Here is a 15,101-nt window from a genome sequence, read left to right as displayed (position 1 = left end):
AACAACCTTTCACTTTTCGTGACAGGTTTACTGGGAAACCTGACGGAGAACTACGCGCGGTTATTTTTTTAATTCTTGGATTTTTTTTGTTTTTTTCTACGTCTCATTTAGGCTGGCGTTATAGACGGCAAATACTTAAAGGAAAAAGGAAGAAACGGGAATGTTTGTGGTTTGGGTAGGCAAATAAAAAGGGGGGGTCCGAGAAATTGTTTGGGTGCCGCGTACTTTATTAAACAAGGTACTGTGTATTCGGCATATCTACCATCCTGTACTGCGATGATGATTGTACCAAAACTGATAAGGCTCATTCGTAGGGGACGAAGTATATTAGAGATCTATCTCCCCTAGTCCGGAGCCATTACGGTTTTAAAGTTTTAAACTATACGGCAATTCTTGATCGGTATTTTCTTCAGAGCCTTAACTAGTCCAAAACTAAGGATTTAAAGGCGACGGGTGACCCAATACTTTGATGGATCGGTGGGTATTTATTTGGGTGAAAGTGAAGTGTAATTAGACTTAATCAGACTTGGTGAACAAATCAGTGCCTGACCTTATTTAGTTGTAAAATAACTCCATTGTTATAACTTAGGCTACGCGGAGTATACCGGGTGGACTGGACTCTTTAAAAAAAAAAAACGAAACCGAGATATTATTGCTAATTGGAACAGAAGTAGGGCACATGTGAATCAAAGGGAGATATCCTCTGTTGGGGTTGCATCTCCTCTTTAAAATGACACCCTGATCATGTCCTTACATTCTCGTTTGACTCATCAGTGACCAAGTTTTATGAAAGGGTCTATTTAGAGAATTGCGCCACTTTGCATGGTGAAATCTCTTTTGGCAACCATAGCCTTTCACTCTGTGACAAATGACATCACAAAAACCACAATTATTCTCTAAATAGGTTTTGGGTTTTTTGTTATCCACCCTGTACAGTCCAACCTTGAAGATCACTGTTAATACAAGATCCTTATAACAAGCACAATTATAACAAGCACATTTTTAGGTCCCAAATGTTTGTTTTTCTTTGTTTTCCTTTGTTTTCCATTACTGTTAACACAAGGTACCTGTTATAACAAGGTAATTCGTAAAGTCCCAAGGACCTTGTTGTTCGACTGTAGTTACCCGCGGCCCGGGTTTCCCCACTTTTTCATCAAGGAACGGTCAAATTAAACCAAGACTAAGTAAAAGTCAATTTTAGTCAAGCGCACTTCGCCATTCAATAAAAAGCTAATAAGGGGACACACCTAGCTCATCAAAATCTGATGTTACCAAAAAGTGGTTTCGTCTTCAGTAGATAGCAAAGTGCGCCCCAAAGGTTCGCGTGTAAAACAACGCGATGTCGCGAACCCTGGTCGCGAACTGTATAGGGACTATTTTCCCAAACAACAAGTAGTGCATTGAAGAAGTGTGGCTCTATTTTAGTCACAGAAACTGGCGCCCTTTCCTTCTCTCCACGATATCTTGGTTGATTATTTTTCTCTTTCTGCAATGGCCTGCTGCCTGCCTGCAGCGAATGCAAGCCATGCTACATCATCAATGCACGCAGCTCGAAGTCGTCAATTAATTTCTCCTGGCGCATGCGCGTGGCATTTGGTATGTCTGATATGTACCAATATGGCGGCCGTGTAGCCTTGCTATCCAACACCCTGCAACTTCACATCATGTTCACGGCGTCGAGAATCACATTTTCCGGAGGATTTTGTTGGAATAATACGCACAAACAACCGGTGGATGTACTAGGAGCGCCGTCCGAAGCATTCATGTGGTATTTTGACCCTTTCTTAGCGGCTAGAGATCGCGGGGATTTCGCGTAAATAGATATGTTGTGTGGATCCAGTCTGTGTGTTGTACATCATAGTGCGCGCAGATTCAACTACATGGGATCCCTACGCACTGGAGTTTTGGATATAAGAGAGGCGCCATTTTTTGTTGCTACCACGCAATCTGAGACTGTGTCTTGGAGAGGCATAGCCGGTAGCCGTCTAGCTGATCCTCCTGTTGTTTCCTTGCCCCTTTTTCTTCGACACCAGAGCTTGCCACTGGTTCCCGTCAACCAGCAAGAGCGGTGAAGCAGACACAGCCAAGTAAGAAGCATTGTTACGTCATACCGCCTACATGTCTGAAATATGACTTTGAGGTTTAATGATGGGGGTTTTACGATCGTGGAGAAGCTGTTCAAAGCACTGCGAGAGATTTTACAGCACTGGCGAATTTCCCTTGCCTCCCTGCTTTTTTATATACTCTTGTCGTTACTCACAAACGTTAGCAGGGAGAACTTCCTGGTGCTAGCGACCAACATCACAACCAATACAAAACAGTACCACAGACCTCCAAGTTCACCGGTCACTACGTTATGCTCGCTGACGGGACCACACTGTCCGGAGGAAACGCAGTCGTGTTACACGCTGAGGAACAGGACCGACGCGGAGAAAATTTGTAACCTTTCCGTAGAGTGTCGGACGAAAAGCGACCTGGAATTTAGTCTTGATACTTGCGCGTGGAGGACTCGCATGAATTTAGTACACGTTGGGAATAACAATTCGGATTGCCTATCCATGGACAGAGAAGGATGCTTATCCTGTTTGCAGGATCTTCTAGTAAAGGATCAAGGAGTCCAAGAAGATTATGAAAATTACTCTTCCATTTTACGTCGGTACGATTGTGAAAGGAACTACTCAATGTATGGCTGCGATGATTGTAAGGTATGTTCTGAACGACCGGACACTTACGGAGTCATGGTTTGTATTCCCATATAAACATGCAGCCTGGAGTCCAGTAATGTTCATGTGGCGAATTGGATTCCAAGAAATGAAGACTTGTCAGAACACAAAGTTTTGAAAAGTACCATTGGACGTTAAGAAATGGATCGGACACGACACTAAAGATCTAAAGCAAGACAATAATACCTTTTTGGTGTCCAGAAAAGAAGTCCGGAATTCCAGTATCTTACCAATATTTACCAGCACTCCAGGTTGCATGTCCAGCATTGTCGGATTGTTGTGTTTTTATGTTTGTTTGTTTGTCTAGTTGTTTGTTTAGTTGTTTACAGTTGCAGGTGTTCCGGTGTGTGGACTGATATCGCAGCAAAAGCTGGCTACAAGAACAACTCAGAAAATTTGTTTCTTTCATTTCCCCATGTGTGCAACAAAATCTCTTGCCTGCTCGAATAAATAAAGTTTGTAATGCGACAATTTTTTTTTCAGTTCAAAGTGCATTATTTTCTTCATGTAAAAGAAGTTTAGGAACATGAATCACAATGATGTGTCATTAAACAATGACATCTTAATGTCATTGTTTAACATTAATAGCACCTGTTGTGGTGTTCAAAACATTTAGCTTTAAATGTTTTGAAAAGTCAACTCTGGAATTTGGAAAGGGCATTTATAAATCCCATGAACCCTAACCTTCCCAAATCCTCCAAAATTCTCTTTGAGAAATGGAGGATTTTGCAGGATTGAGGTCATATGGCAAAAAGGTGTGGTTGATTTTGGAGGATGCACTGTGTCAAGCTCTTGGGCAGGACCTTGTGTTGTTGATGCTCAGCCATGCATACATTTAGGCCTAGATTATACTTGAAATCCTCCGCACTGCTCCAGGATGTCACTGGCTCTGCCTTGACATATTGACAGTGATTGGTAGAGGATTTTGCAGGATTGAGGCAGTGGTCACCCCTCCAAGGACCACATCAGGAAATAACAGAGGATTTTGGAGGATTGAGTCTGTATGCAATTTTGACATGAAGGCAGTTGGAGGTTTTTTGCAGGATTGAGGTTGCATCCTAGCAAAAATGCCTAGGTAGTGAGTTAGGGTTACTTAAACAAATCACCAGATTTCTTGCATATTTTTGTCAATTGTTTGTCTAAGTTTTAAGAGCAATTTAGCATGTTCATGTAAGCGAAACATTCAAATCACAACCGAACATACATATTCAAAATAATCTTATAAGCAGTGAAAGTTCTAGAAATTGTCCTACGAATTGCATGGAATGTAGGCACGTCTGCCAATATGAATTTTTTTTGTTTTAAAATACTTTACATGTATTTAATTTCATCTGCTGTAGGGTTGAAGGCAACATAGAACTAATTAACCTGCTTGAGTGGACCCCACTCCGTGTGTAATTGAACATAATCCATTTTGCATCGTGGCCATTTAGGCCATTTCCCAGTCACAGTCAGTACATTTAGACGGGTTGTGTGAACCAATTAAATCAATAAGTCATTAAAAATGGCATAATGAGATGTGCTGTTGAGTTTGGAATGATAGAGAGGCAGTGTATATTGGTGCCTTTTGAAGGGTATTGGTGGAAGTTAACGTGCTTTGATTGAACTAAATTTACATATTTGAAATCTGTTCTCAGTTCCTCTTGTCACAAGTCAAAAAGGAAAACTAAAATCTGAAATAAATTTTTTGTCGTGTCCTTTGATTGTATTAACCCTCCTATGCAAACATACATTCAGTGCCAACTTGTCCTTTCAGTCAAAATCAAACAAGTGACTGTTTTCAACAGTTCAGAATTCCCAGTCTACATAAAGCAGGATTGACTGGCTGGGACTGTTTAATTAACTTGATACAGCTATGCTTTTGACTCCCGGTGAGTGATAGAACAGCTGTGACCACAACTTGCTTGCTTTGTCTGTTGACCCAGTTTGACTACATGTCGTTACAGTGCTTGCTTGACATACGATCTGACTGCTGGTGACTAGCCTTTGATAAAAAAAGTAAAGCAGGGGAAGTGGAAGTGAATTTTGACTGTCTGTGACTGTTTAAATAGCAGGAGAGTTAACAGCATATGTGTACATTTAGGTTACAAAACAAACGACAGATCTATCTGTCTGTATATTTTTGAAGAGCCAGATATTTTAAAATTGTATCACAAACTATCTGAAATTTTCCTGTAAGGTACGTGTAGACACGCCAAAAGAAAATAATTTCTTAAACAAATTCATTTTCTTGTGTTTGAAAATAAACTGTAGTTCTCATTGTTTTTTTTATTTGAAATATATTTTATTTAAATCAAGTCTGTACATGAATGTGTGCATATTTCACACCCAAAAAAATCCTGAATTTCTTTTTTAATAGCCGTCACAAATAGCCTGCTACAGTACATGCAGTTACTGTCTGGTCATTGTTATTCACACCAAACGACTTTATCAAACAATCCATCATCTGTCTGCTTCGCCGCTTCATGGTCTCAAGATAATGACGTGATCACTCCTCATCTGACATTCATTCTCATTCTCTTCTTCATCATGTGTGACTAGGAATCATTCATTCATATCGGACTAAACCTCACTTTAGTGACGAGTCTCTGCCGCAATCTCATAAAATAAAGTCCGGGATCGGCGCGGCTAGCGCATCGAGGCAGCTTCTTGCCTTGATGACCTTTGACACGGGTCAACTCTTGCAGCGTCCGTGTACACATAAAGAAACTTTTGTATGCCATTTTAAAAAATCTCACAACCACATGAACTTTAAAAAAAATCTCCATGCAAAGTTATTTTTGAAACCTTTTATCTACCTTTCCAGAAGTGTTTTGCCAAATTTCCGCTTTAAAATTTGGGCCTCACGCCGCGAGGCTCACGGCTCACGCAATCCGCTTTAAATGTAGCAGTTTCCAATAAATTATGTCGGTCAGTGGAGTGACGGCCCGCATCCCCTGAAAACATGACAATCTGCAATCATATGTCATGCTTTGAAAACGAGTATATAAAGCATTAGATAATCATTAACAACCGAGCAGGATCCGAATTGATGAGTTTGGCACCGAGAAACCGGGTTATTTGTCACATTGTGAAAGGCGACTGTCAGAGAATGGTATCGTTTGCTTCTAATCAATAAATGCAAGATATGGTTGCATGTCGGTAGTGACTCCTCGTTCCTTCCTGGTGCAGAGTACGCGGGGAGCTTCAGTCTTGAAGATGCCTAGCTCTCTTACAGGAAATACCCAACCTCTGCACCCTTGCAATTTTATACCCCTCCCCCCCCCCCCCCCCCCCCAAAAAAAACCTAACGTCTCGGACAATCCTGAGATGCAAATCATATTATTTGGCAGACATCAACAAGGTTTGTCTATTTCCAGACTGCAAATCTTTCCCCTTCAAGCCTTTTTTTTTTTTTCTTCTTCTTCTACTTCTTCTTCTTCTCCCCCGTCACTCAAGACAAACACAGCGTACCGTGTGGTTCTTGCCAGCTCGACGATGCAAATCCATTTTTGTAGCACAGTGACGTCACCATCCGGGATGTGCTTTTTACATAGCGGCATCTCTGACGTGACATCACGCACATTATTAGCCCAGTGCTATTTATAGCCGGCTCTGCCAGGCTCATTGTGCCGCTGGTTATATCCCCGGCCCGCTCACAACAAAATATGCACTTATCGCCGCACATTAAGGCAGAAAATACACTAATAAACGGCACATTTTTTAGGCTAATTTTATTTGTTGCGTGGCGTGGGGATCTTAGCAGTGAATAACGCACGGCATTCCTGGCACAGTCAGAGATTGACTCTGTCTGTGTAACTTAAGACGTGTGGGTTATTGGCTGTGCTTATGCTCCTGCATAATATGCATTATACGCGCCTTGTTATCCTGAATTTACTTATACATGACCTTTGAAATAAGCCACTAAAAAATCAGTGCTGAAAAAAAATCATGACATTATTTCACATTTTCTCCCCGAGAAATCAGACAAATGCGTACGTGTACATGTACATTAAATTTAGAGAATGTTAAAACAACGAAAAAGAAAATGTTGACTTTTTCAAACATTGGCGAGTTGATGTTCCGTATTAAAACAAGTAATGCATTTTTTTTCCAATTACTGAGAGATCTCAAAGTTATTATGAAAGCTTAAAATATTGAGTGACAAATTTGTGTATCCATACAAATTAACATTTGTATGAAATGAGAAATTTGGAACAGGTATACCGTATTGTGATTATAATGAAAGGCCTTAAATCCAGCAATTTGCTTAATTTTCTTTATCATAAAATAAACGAAATACACATGTACATGTAGGCCTACTGTGTAATTTAACGTTGGTGTGAATTGCTACAATGTAATGTAACATTTTCTCGCTCAGTAGCAGCTACCGGTACATGTATGACATCTTTATAAATCTGATGTGTCACAAGTTCATTATTGCTTAAATTATTACTTTAAAAAAAACCATTTTCTTATTTATAAATATATCCGGCACCTTTGACATTCTGGACAAAGCAATATTCAATTATAAGTGCATCTATGGCATATTATTTGTTCAAATTGACATGTAGTTTTCCCCCATTTTTATTGTTGAAAATGATGACTGTGGTAAAATAAACTTTTGTTAATTTTACAAATGATACAGACATGGATCGTTATTTATAATTTCTCAGTAACCCAACTCGAACTGTTTATTTCAGTTCTTTTCTATCTTTAGAGGGAATACAATATTTGCAAACATCGAAAAATAAAACTACCAAGTTTTTACAAAATACCTTACTAGGATGTTGGTTAATGACAGTCTAAAGCATCCTGTAAAATTATGGCACCTGTCATTTAAGTCATTTTCAAGAAGATGGTATTTTTGGAAAAATTTCCAACGGTGGTCAGCCGACCACCGTTTGAAAAACCTAACTATTTTTCAACTACCGGTAGGCCTACTGCTCCAAATTTACCTTTTTTTCAATCCAAATTTTGTTTGCTATTGGTTACATGTTCATGAACGGGTGCAGGCCAGCTAGACTGGTTCCCTTACCTTACAATTTCCCGGCATCTGTAAATTGATCCATTTTATATTTAGTGGAGTCAGGGAACCAGACTACTTGAACATTTTTGTTGTTCTTGGTTTTTCCAGCATTTTCGAACACAAAACTTCAAACATGTCAACTAACCCCTCAAATAGTTCATTTCTGAAAATTACAGCAAAAACCAATGATGTTCATATATATTCCCTTATAAGGTAAAGCCTATAATTTTCATTCTACCTCGTGTATATAATCACAGTCTATATTTAAATAAAATGTGCCCACGTTGAATTTCCGCGAACCCTTAGCCCATTGTCCGCAGTAGCTCGTCCTAAAAAATTCTAATCAATTTTTGATACCAACTTTTCCAAAGCGAGCAGCGATTTAATTTGATCGGTTGGCCCGGTACTACTCCGGCGTATCCCGCTAGGGTTATTTGCAGATATGCCGTCTCATTCGTCATTGTCACTCATTGTCACACTAGCAGGGACACTAATGGACAATCATATGCTGTAACTGATTACACCTAGTGTCCCTGATTACCGTGCTGTCACTGAACGGACCCACTCCTGTACTTACAGGTAGACGGTCATTACAATCACTGCAGTCTGGTTTTCTCTTGCGTTTAGCTTTTTCTTTGGTTTTGTTTTGTGGTTAGCGCTTCTGTTTAAAAACCCTCACCCTGCTGAATCCAAAAAGATCGAACTATTTCACATTTCAGTTGGGTCCTGTTGGATCGAGCAGTAAATACCTTGTATACATGTTTATATTCCTGTTGAAATCTGTTGGATTCAGCAGACAACTGAAAACATTCAGAGTCAGATTCTGTTGGGTATTGGTACATTAAATACAATATGTATACTCGTATACAGATACAATGTTCTTGTTTTTAGTTTATTTATTTATATATTTGTTTGCGCAATTTCTGTTGATAACACCTATATGGGTTGATCATAACAAAGTCATAACAAAATTGACTTCACTCTTAATAAGTGCTTTGAAGAAATATTTCACTATTAAATATTTCACTATTAATCTTTTAAAATTTGACAATGTATGAATAATTCTTTACTTTCATATCAAAATATTGCATTTCAAATTCAACTTCAAATTTTAGAATTTTTCTGAGTTCAGGGGAAAAATTTGTTGACGAAACATGCAAAGTCGACGTGAAATTTCTTTTTTGAATCCTAAATCCGTTTTGTTATACACATATGTAGACTAATTATTTATTCACAAAAATGATAGGATCAAAGGAAAATATGAAAATATGAAATCTATCCACCTGCAAATTTAGTGTACGAGTATCATGCATCACATACCGGTACATACATGTACATGGAGTTCCTTTAACCTGGTCACATGCACTGACAAGCTGACTGGATGTGTCATGATGCACTTGTCATTTAAACTCAATGAATTTATGCAGAAAGAGAATGATCAACTATCAGAGCTTGTAAAAATCAATGCACGCGTACAGCTGACAAATCCGTGTGCACATGAATTGAAGAGTGTGTCCCATGTACATATACTGTACTGCTTTCATTGTGTGCTATGTACATGCATCAATTTCAGTTTTATAAATTGCTGACCTGATTTTGTGATTTTTCTTATTAACATTATCCAGTGTCACACTGGATTAATTTTTTAAAATAAATCAAAGTGATTCTGATACTGATTCATAAAATAACACTGAGGAATCTTGGAAAAGAGTCCGAAAATTTGGATTAAATTTAGATATGAAATTCTTTCACACATCATCTGTGGTCAGATATTTATACGTTGACATTTAAATACAGCCTGGGCTTTATTTTAAGATCATTTTCTTTTGTGTGTACCATACCACAAGCCATCATATTGAATTTCATTTTATCGCTTTTTATCCAGTTTAACTCGTACATTGTACCGGTACATGTATGAGTCCTAATTGGTCTTTTCACCACATTTCATTTTTTTTTATGTGTTAAATTACCGGTAACGCCGCAAACCTCTGTTAATGAGCCTGGGCCAAGGGCCGGCTAACCCAGCGATAACTCAATATTGACCAATGCCGAATACAGATTTATAAAATTACATGCCCAAAAATCTGATGCTTGTGATTCCTAAGGGAGCAGTAATGGCGGTCATATTGTGTGAATTGTACGAGAGCTTGTGTATGGGTCTTTCGTGTCATCGTGTGTGTGGAATGTGCATAGTACATGTACATGTACGGTACATGTACTGTGTTGCACTGTACACTGTGTGTATGCTGTATTAGGCCAAAAAAAATGTCTCCGGTTTCTTGTCTGCGCGCATGTCGCCGTAGCCATGCGCGTCAACAATTTTAAACAAGTTTTTTTGTCAATGTAAGATGATGTCTTAAAACCGCCAAACTCACTGGTTTGACTGGAATCCTGCTGCACAATTTTAACGTGTTTTTAGATGGGGTTACGATCGAGTTTAAGCTTTATGTGGCCTCTCCGGGCTCCCATATATTTTGCGCTAAATTTAGTCGGGCACCATTTGCAGACGGCGTTGTAATTTTTTAATTGTGCGTCTGGAAGCCAGACTGAGGGAGCGATTGTCGGGTATCTGGAACCAGTAAACGCTTTTTAATTAGCGCAATATGTAAGGGAGCAGACTAATGACCAGCCCGGCAGCTCGTGCACGATGTCGATGTGGCTGTATGGTCTAACGTTACTACCAGTACCGTTTTCTCAGATTTTGTCTTGACTATCCATATTTCCCAAAGAATGTTCGTGTCGGTCAAGACTGTAAGTGGGTGCAGAATTCTCCAGCCTTATGACCTTACTGAGGTCACCGCAAGCTCCACTCTGAAGGATATTTTTGAGAGTTTTAAGGGGATCGAAGCGTCATCTGCAACCTCAGCCGATTTGAAGAAAAAAAACAGTAGGGGGAAAGAAAAAAAAAACGCGTCGCCGCACCACTTTTGGGGCAAGCTCAATACCAGAAACCGGAGACTTTTTTTTTTTTTTTTTGGCCTCAAGCCCAGTTCATACTTTACGCGAATGCCATGCGAATTTGACGTCATGGCATGTTCGCTGCGAAATTCGCCCAAGTTGAAATATGTTCAAGTTTTACGAATTTGCAGTGCAAATACTTGCCATGACGTTGCCATGGCGTTCGCTTTCGCTTTCGCGCCGAGTATGAACCAGGCTTTAGTGTTCATGGCCTATGATAGAATGCACATTTGCAAAGGCCAGATAGAATTTGCGTCTTGTTATAAATATCTGCAGCGAGAGCTTGACCGTGGTTCCTGTGCTCCCACAAATCATTTGTGACACTAAATACTCCTAGGTTATGTTGTATGGACTGTTAGCTTCTTGGCATAAGTGCCCGTTGATAGCTGCAGTGATAAAAGGTATCATGTCTAAGAGAAGATGACATGACTTAATGTGTGGCGCATCCTCATTGCAAGTACTGAACGATTTGGCATGAACTTCAAGCTGCATGATTTGATCCTAGCCATATTGATTCATCTAACAATGGGGAGTTTTATTATAATGGGGAGCTTTATTATAATTCACACTTTCATTGAACAGAAAGGGCCTACATGTAGGAAACAATATGGATTATTTTCATTTTCACGAAGGGACACATAGCTTTACTGATAAATTTGGGCTAATTATTACCTGATTACTGGGTTTACATACATGTATTAGTTTACCTTTCAAAGAATCATGTGAATGTTTTCTTAATACTGCCTAAAAGGTGTTGCAAAGTAGTAGGTTTTGTGAAAATGGTGACGATACAATATGTATCTGTTTTTGCTTACTAACACATCGGCAACAGCCCATGCATATCTCCTACATGTAGATGCCACACTGCACGTTGCAATCATGCATTTTATTCAATAAGTACATTTATGTACACGGATGTCAGACTTTTGTCGCACATGTGTTTCTCCAGTTATGGCATCATTAAACGGGTTTAATGGGATCGGTCTTTTAGTTGCAAATGTCACGTCATAGTGATATTTTGCTCTCATCGGACCCGAGTCATCAGACAGGGCCCAAAATATTCATGCACAGTCCAATAAAAGTACTGTAGCCAGTGAATATTCTGACACCCAATCCTATTTTTGAGTACATTTTACAATCCCTGTGCATGGGCGTCAATCTGTGGGAGAGGGGGGGGGGGGGGAATATCATATCGTTTGTCCCCCCCCCCCCCACTTTTTTCATCCCTGAATAAAAATTGTGGCCTACTATAACGATTCTATAGCTCAGAATAGCTACTGGTAATTCAATGACTTCAAACTCGAAAATGAAGTTTAAGAGATGATCTTTTACTCAAAAAAATTGGTTTTAGTGCTCAGAAATTGCCTTAGATCAAACCACAAAGAGTCTAGAATCCTTAGCGGGCCCCGAACCCCACACCCACTCTCAAATCTGTATCCTTGTGGAGACATTTCTTTGTTCTCGTGTACTATAGTAAAGTTTTCAATTTTGAAAGTGAAGTTTCAAAATGCTCTTATTTAAACCAGAATTAATTTCCTTGGCTGAAATTCGGACTTAATATCCCTTTTCTAAAACTCTTCCATTTGCGACGGATCAACCCACCTTGGAAATTCCTTGTTTTTGAGTAGAATCCATATATCTATTTCGTAAAAACCTTGTGGAGACCTATTCATCTATAGAAATTGCCTTGTGGAGACCTTTACAATGTTTTGTTCCCTATTGTGTGCGTGTCTCCACAAGGATACAAATTTGAGCACACTGTTAGGGCTTCGCGCTCGCATTAGTGCTGAGCAAGGTACATGTACACGTATGACACCCCCCACTTTTGAGAAGCGATTGACGCCCTTGTCCCTGTGAGTAGACCTGTAACAAGTTTTTTCGTGCTTCTGGCCTACATTTGGATATTGCAGGACATTGATTGAAATGTGGGTACATGGGGGGGGGGGGAAGCGGGGTGGATTGTGTGTGTGTACATGTAATATAGTACAGTGGGTGGATAGCCGAGCGTTGAATTGCCGAGTCTGCTTCTGATCTCTGTTCCAGACTGATTTTGTTCTCCTCGAAGAGATTGTCTCCCTTATTTTTTTTTTTTTCCCCTTTACAAATGGGTCAGATTGGTTCAGCTGTTGTCGGGTGGCCATCTTGGGTGCTGAGTTAATTTGAAATGCTGTATCTCTGTCGATGATTGCTAGAAAATTAGTGGTCATTTGTTTGGGTAATATTTAATACATTTTAAAGATTTTTTTATTCTTTTTATGATCAAATGATACATGTACACTGGTAATTTAGCTTCATCTGCTATTAGTTGAAAGGGAATGTACAACATTTGCTTTTGCTGCAATTTTCAGAAATAAATGGATTTGGAGGATAAGTATGTTATGGCAAATATTGTTAAACTGACTTGTTTCACGATTTGGGCTTGTAGATGCTGGGGAAAAAAACCAAAACCAATCATGGTCTTGTAGTCTGGTTCCCTGACCCCACTTAAGATGAAACGGAGCAATTTATAGACTTTGAGGAATTGTAAGGTCAGAGAATCAGTGTAGCAGGCTTGTACCCCTTCACAGGTGTGTAATCAATTGCAAAATAACGCGGAATTGCAAATGCGGAATAACTAAATGTGAAAAATTGAGAGCAGTTTTTGAAAAAAAAAAACAGTTTTCTCCAACGCTGGTCAGCCGACTTTTTGTGTGTGAAAATGTCAGCACACCAAGAGCCACGATTTTACAGGATGCTTAAGAATGTCACTCCTTTACAATCCAGTAAGGTATTTCGTGATATTTTGATCATTTCGGTTTTTGATGTTTGCAAATGTTGTATCTTCCCTTTAAAATAGGCCTATGGAAAAAAAAAATATTCACAGAACCTTATATTTCCCAAACTTTCCAAAAATATGTTGTACATGATTTTAAAGAAACCGTTGTCAATTGTCTGGTTTAATTTTTTGTTGTGTGATTTTCATTTGGGTCCAGTCATCAAGAACATTGTTCAATTTAAGCCAGAATTTAAAAAAAAACTAAGTGACTTTCCTGGTTCATTTGTGGGGACAAGTATAAATCCCCCAAAGCAAATGTGAGTCATACTATGGTTGACTTGTTTTTTCCACAGATCTCACCTTTGTCATAAAACCATCTCGTCAACATTTTCAAGAAGTAGGAGAGGAAAATGTATAGGCTGTCTGTTTTCGATTAACCCTAACCATGCTAAATGCAACAGAAAGCAACAATGGTAAAAAGTTGTTGCATACTGTTGCATTTAGCAGCCGACTCTAGTCCCCGTGCTTTGTTGCATCTTGTTGCATTTAGCAGGGTAACTGCTCATAGTGCCAAGGCGATACAACAGAATCCACTGTTGCATTTGGTTGCATTTGGTTGCATTTAGGGTAACTCATGTACTTGGTGCCAAGGCTGGTATGCACTGGCATAGCTGCCAACTAGTACGATTTTTTCGTAATTATTACGAATTGTTTGTTAAATTACGAAAATACGATTTGCCACTAAAACGTTACGAATTTCCCATTTTCTACCTAACGAAAAAAAAAAATGTAAAGTATCGTTTTTGACCGAAAACTTCTGGCGAAATGTCGCGATAATGGATGGACTGGTGACAAGTCTAATAAGAATGCAGTCAAGCACCTGATAGACATCAATGCAGAGTGCGCAGTGGAGTACTTGAGGACCAGACTAAAAATATTTTTCAATGGTGTGTCATTTGTGTGCATCTCGTGGATGTGTGGTTGTGTGTACTGTATGTGAGTACTTTTCAGTGACGATCGTGAGCACATTTAGTTGCTTATTGCCGGGATGAGACCCATCAGTTCGAGATTTTAATCATGGAATTTAATAAAAGTATGGTTGGTAATAGAGTTTGAGTTTGTCACAACGGACAGAAAAGATAAATCAGCATGCGTTTGCAAGGTAACATACCTTGGCAGGAATTTCTATTGCATACGGTGGCCATAGATCATTGTGTGTAAAAACATGATACGAACTCGAAACTCAACATCGATAGCATGCATCTCCCAAAAAATATGCGCACATGTTATAGATGTTATTATTTATTTGACTTCAACAAACAAATACAGACATTAAAACAAAATTAATTTTTTTTTTTTTTTTTTAATTTATCTTTTGGCCTACAGTACATTATTATTCACAACAAGAAGGGTATGCACATGTATGTGTACATGTAAACCATGTACCTGTACTCGATGTTGGTAAAGCTTTTGATAAAATGAGAAGTTGAAAATGACCGCGCGGGTTGATTGGGATTTTGAAATGTTGGCAGCTATGCACTGGGTTCACTGCACAATGCAACGGAATCCACTGTTGCAATTTGTTTCATTTAGCATGGTTCTCACTTCAGTTGTGTTGGATATTGTTGTATTTAGCAGGGTACTGGTACCTCTAGAA

At 39.1% G+C, this 15,101-nt stretch overlaps 1 protein-coding gene across 1 annotated transcript; it reads left to right on the top strand.

Annotated features, from left to right (window-relative positions):
• The first annotated feature begins 1,568 nt into the window (after positions 1-1,568).
• On the top strand, positions 1,569-3,408 carry LOC119723631. The gene has a single exon (XM_038194375.1). It carries the CDS (start codon positions 2,130-2,132, stop codon positions 2,757-2,759), a length of 630 nt encoding a protein of 209 aa, XP_038050303.1. The 5' UTR covers positions 1,569-2,129; the 3' UTR covers positions 2,760-3,408.
• Positions 3,409-15,101: the final 11,693 nt, after the last annotated feature.

This window comes from Patiria miniata, unplaced genomic scaffold (genome assembly GCF_015706575.1).
Source record: "Patiria miniata isolate m_02_andy unplaced genomic scaffold, ASM1570657v1 HiC_scaffold_17, whole genome shotgun sequence".
Taxonomy (NCBI): Eukaryota; Metazoa; Echinodermata; class Asteroidea; order Valvatida; family Asterinidae; genus Patiria; species Patiria miniata.
Note: the sequence above shows the minus strand (reverse complement) of the source record. Positions and strands in the feature narration are given on the sequence as shown.